Source organism: Melanaphis sacchari, unplaced genomic scaffold, assembly GCF_002803265.2.
Source record: "Melanaphis sacchari strain LSU unplaced genomic scaffold, SCAv2.0 Contig11_pilon_pilon, whole genome shotgun sequence".
In the NCBI taxonomy this organism is placed as follows: Eukaryota; Metazoa; Arthropoda; class Insecta; order Hemiptera; family Aphididae; genus Melanaphis; species Melanaphis sacchari.
The window spans coordinates 3,526,284-3,530,112 of record NW_020270469.1 but is presented as its reverse complement, the minus strand read 5'-3'; the positions used below and the strand labels follow the sequence as shown (position 1 = coordinate 3,530,112).

The 3,829-nt window shown below is 27.2% G+C and overlaps 1 protein-coding gene across 1 annotated transcript in view; it reads left to right on the top strand.

Annotated features, from left to right (window-relative positions):
* The window catches only part of LOC112604292 (eukaryotic translation initiation factor 3 subunit A), a 7,901-nt gene extending 4,460 nt beyond the window's left edge, over positions 1–3,441 (top strand). Inside the window, exons 10-15 of the mRNA XM_025353259.1 lie at positions 349–486; positions 599–808; positions 1,416–1,757; positions 1,828–2,042; positions 2,775–3,216; positions 3,306–3,441. Coding sequence (XP_025209044.1) covers positions 349–486; positions 599–808; positions 1,416–1,757; positions 1,828–2,042; positions 2,775–3,216; positions 3,306–3,374 — 1,416 coding nt within the window. The 3' untranslated portion in view covers positions 3,375–3,441. The remainder of the gene's footprint in view (positions 1–348; positions 487–598; positions 809–1,415; positions 1,758–1,827; positions 2,043–2,774; positions 3,217–3,305) is intronic.
* Positions 3,442–3,829: the final 388 nt, after the last annotated feature.

The following is a 3,829-nucleotide window of genomic DNA, read 5'->3' as shown; positions in this document are numbered from 1 at the left end:
GGAATGATTTCATTGATTATAAGTATATTCTGATGACATTTTTTATGTACTAATACCATAATAGAAGACACTATTTAGTTAAGTTTCTTAATCATGATGAATTTAATTACTGTTGCGGATACATGATTATCATGATTTTAATAGGGTAATTCTGAATTAATAGAAATTTTTTTCTCATGTCTAAATGATGAATAATAAATCTTTGCGGATATCGGAATGATTTCATTGATTATATGTATATTCTGATGAAATTAATAGATGTTTAAAATTGTCAAACAATATTGTATTAAATTGTGAATTTCTATATTATAATGTTATTGATCTCTTTAATTGATAATTTTTTTATAGGATGAATGTAAACAAATTCATCAATCTCTTATTAGACATCATCATGAAACCAAAGACAAAGAACATCAAAGGATTTTGGCCCGCCACAAAATAATTGAAGATCGTAAAGAATATTTAGAAAGATTGAATACTGTTCGAGTAAGTATTCATTTTTACTTAATTTAAAATTTAATTTTTATTTTTAATAAATTATGTATTTCATTCATAGTTAATCTTATATTATAAAGTATATCTATTTTTTTTAATGTAGGAAGAAGAAGAGGCTCGTCGAGCTGATGAAATTGCTAGAGCTGCCGCCGCAGCCGAAGCAAGACGATTAGATGCTGAACGTGAAGAAAGGGAAAAAAGACGCCAAGAATCTGAACTACAAGCTATTAAAGATAGGAATTTCAAAGAAAAAATGCAACAAATATCTCTAACAGCTCATGGCCAAAAAGTTTTGAAAAAACTAAATGAAGATGTTAGTTTATTTTATAATTGATCTTTATTTTTCATAGGTTTTATTGAGATGTATTTAATTGACAAATCATTTGTGTTTATGTCATTGAGCACATACTTATGACCAGCGTGCAAATATTAGTAATGTTTAAAAACTTACTTTTTATGTAAAAGAATTAAACTAACTCATTGGAAAAAGATTCTTCTTATAATATTCTGTTTTGGTGATTTATAACACTGCTATTCATCTAGTGAAAATCTAGGCTTGGTGTGAAGACCCAAGAAAGTTGTGACAGAACGTTCGTTCTCTGATCCTCGCTGGATAATAAGTTTGTGAAATTATAATGTTTTTACTATTTGATTAGATAATTAGCAGGTGTTTCTCACAAATTAAGTATTTTACTGGTTATTTTATGATAAATCTCCAGTATTACTTATTTTTTGAAAGAATTTATAGGTCTAAATTTAATGTACTTATACTTTTTAATTTTAAATGGGAACTTCATATTTAAATGGTCTTAATAATTTTTCAATCAGTAGATATTATACATCTTGATTTATCAATATTTGTTGCAAAATACTAAGTAATTGTAAAACTTATATTAATCTTAATAAAAAAATTTAATTAGGCCCTAAAAAACATGGATGCTGATGAAATTGCTGCTAAAGAAGCTGAAGAATTGGCAAAGGAAAGAGCAGAATTGGTACAAAAATTAAAAAATCGCAGAAAACAAATGGATTACTTTGAAAGAGCAAAACGATTAGAAGAAATCCCCTTATTAGAACAAGCATGGAAAGAAAAACAAATTCACGATAAAAAGTTCTGGGAACTTCAAGAAGCTGAACGTATTCAGTTAGCCAATCAGGAACGAAAATTAGCAGAACAAAACCGTGAAAGGTTGGCTAGAATGAAACCAGACATGGACATATTCCTAGGAGAAATGAAGGAACGTCGTACGGCCGAGTTCCAAGTATGAATTATTGAATTTCTATTATTTAATAAATTATTATCATATGTTTTTATGTATATTTTTTATTTAGGTCAAATTGGCCATATTTGAAGAAGAGTTAGTTGATATTCGTAAAGAACGGTTGGCAATAAGAAAAGAAGAAAGGAGGATAGCATTGATTAAACAGCGTGAAGAGGAAAAGAGACGTAAAGAAGAAGAAGAATGGTTGCGTAAGGAAGAAGAAAGGAAGAAAAAAGAAGAAGAAGAAAGAAAGAAAAAAGAAGAAGAAGAGCGTTTGGCTAATTTGTAAGTATCAATCATCTAAATTTGTAGAAACTTATTAAAAATTAATGATTAAAGGTCAAGTTTAATACCCTTTTTACTATCATATAAATGAATTCTTTAAAAATATCCTAAAAAGTTTTTTTTAATGCAATAATGCACTAAAAAAATTTAAATTTTCTTACTATCATACATTAAAAAGTGTTAAGTTGACATCTTAACTTTTGATATTTTTAACACTTTTTCTAATCTTAACTAATGATAATACAAAAATAAATTACCAAACTTATATACTTAATATATAAACAGTGTGCTAGAAATAAATGCTATTTCTTTGTAACTTCAACTGAAAGTTAAAAAATGCAATATTCCAACTGACATTTATTTGCTTCTTATAGTCCTAATAAGACACTATTTCTACTTATTATTAGAGATAGATAAAGATTTTATTACATTTGTATATAAAATAAATGAAATTAGCTTTAGTTGATAAATATATAAAAACAATTTTTCTTAATTTACCTAATATTTTGAATATAAATTTTAGTATAAAATGGAAAAACATCAAAGATACAATATCAAAGTTTTACCTTTGAAATATCTATTATATGAAACAAATTTTGTACTTGAAATGCATTGTTTTAGAGTATCCAATAAATAATGCATACACATTGCACACGATTAAAGCTTAAAAATTTTAAATAATTATTGAGAAAAAATAAAATATTGTGTATGTTCATATTTTTTTTCCAACAGGGCTCGACAAGAACAACTTGAAAGACAAGCTGAAATTCAACGTAAAAAAGAAGAAGAAGTACAACGAAAATTGGAAGAGAAAAATAAGAGCTTATCATCAAATTCCGCATCGTCTTCTTGGAGAAATGTGGATAAGAACAAAGATGAATCAAAATTATTTGGCTCTGCACGAGATAGTAAGGATAGACGAGAAGGAGGATTTGGGCGTAATAGAGATGATGGTCCACCATCAGAACGTCGGTCCTTGTTTAATAATAGAGGCAATGAAGAACGCAAAGGAGGAGTATTTAGTTCAAGAGACAGTGGTTGGAATCGTGGTGGTGGTGGTAGTAGTAGTGGTGCTTTTGATAAAAATTTCAAAGATGGTTCGAGAGATGGAGTCCGTTCCGCTTTTGACAGAGACACTCCTAGAAAGCGAGAAATACCTTCGTCTAATGATCAAGTAAACTAATATTTCTGAATTTAATATATTATTGATTTTAATATTTTATGTTAGTGTTAAATTAATATTAAATGCTTTTTCATTGACAGGGTGGAGGAAGTTCATGGCGTACCATCCGCGCTCAAGACTCCGAGGATAAACGAAAGGCAGCCAAGTGATTTTAAAATGACTGTTAATAAAATTCATCTTCATTTTTTTTTTCTAAATCTGATATATTCATATTTATAATTATTTTCTTATTATTTAAATGTAGAATTTTTGAGCCATGGTCTTGTTATTTTTTTTATCTTAACATTTACAAATAATTATTTATATATATTTATTACATATGATAATAATACATTTGTTTATGTCTGAAATTCATACAGCTACATAAATATACATAATATATTAGATTTAATTGTGTGTAGCAATACCATATATTGTATAATATATTGTGTTTGTGTTATATAGAGAATGTACAACTTTTGATGTTTGATTTTATGATTTCATAATATCAAATTAACTTATTTTGTACATGTTAGGTAGTATTGTTTTTGTTTATTTGGCTTTACCTAAATGTGAGGAAAATAAAACCAACAACCCACCATTTATTACTTTGAATACAAGAGAT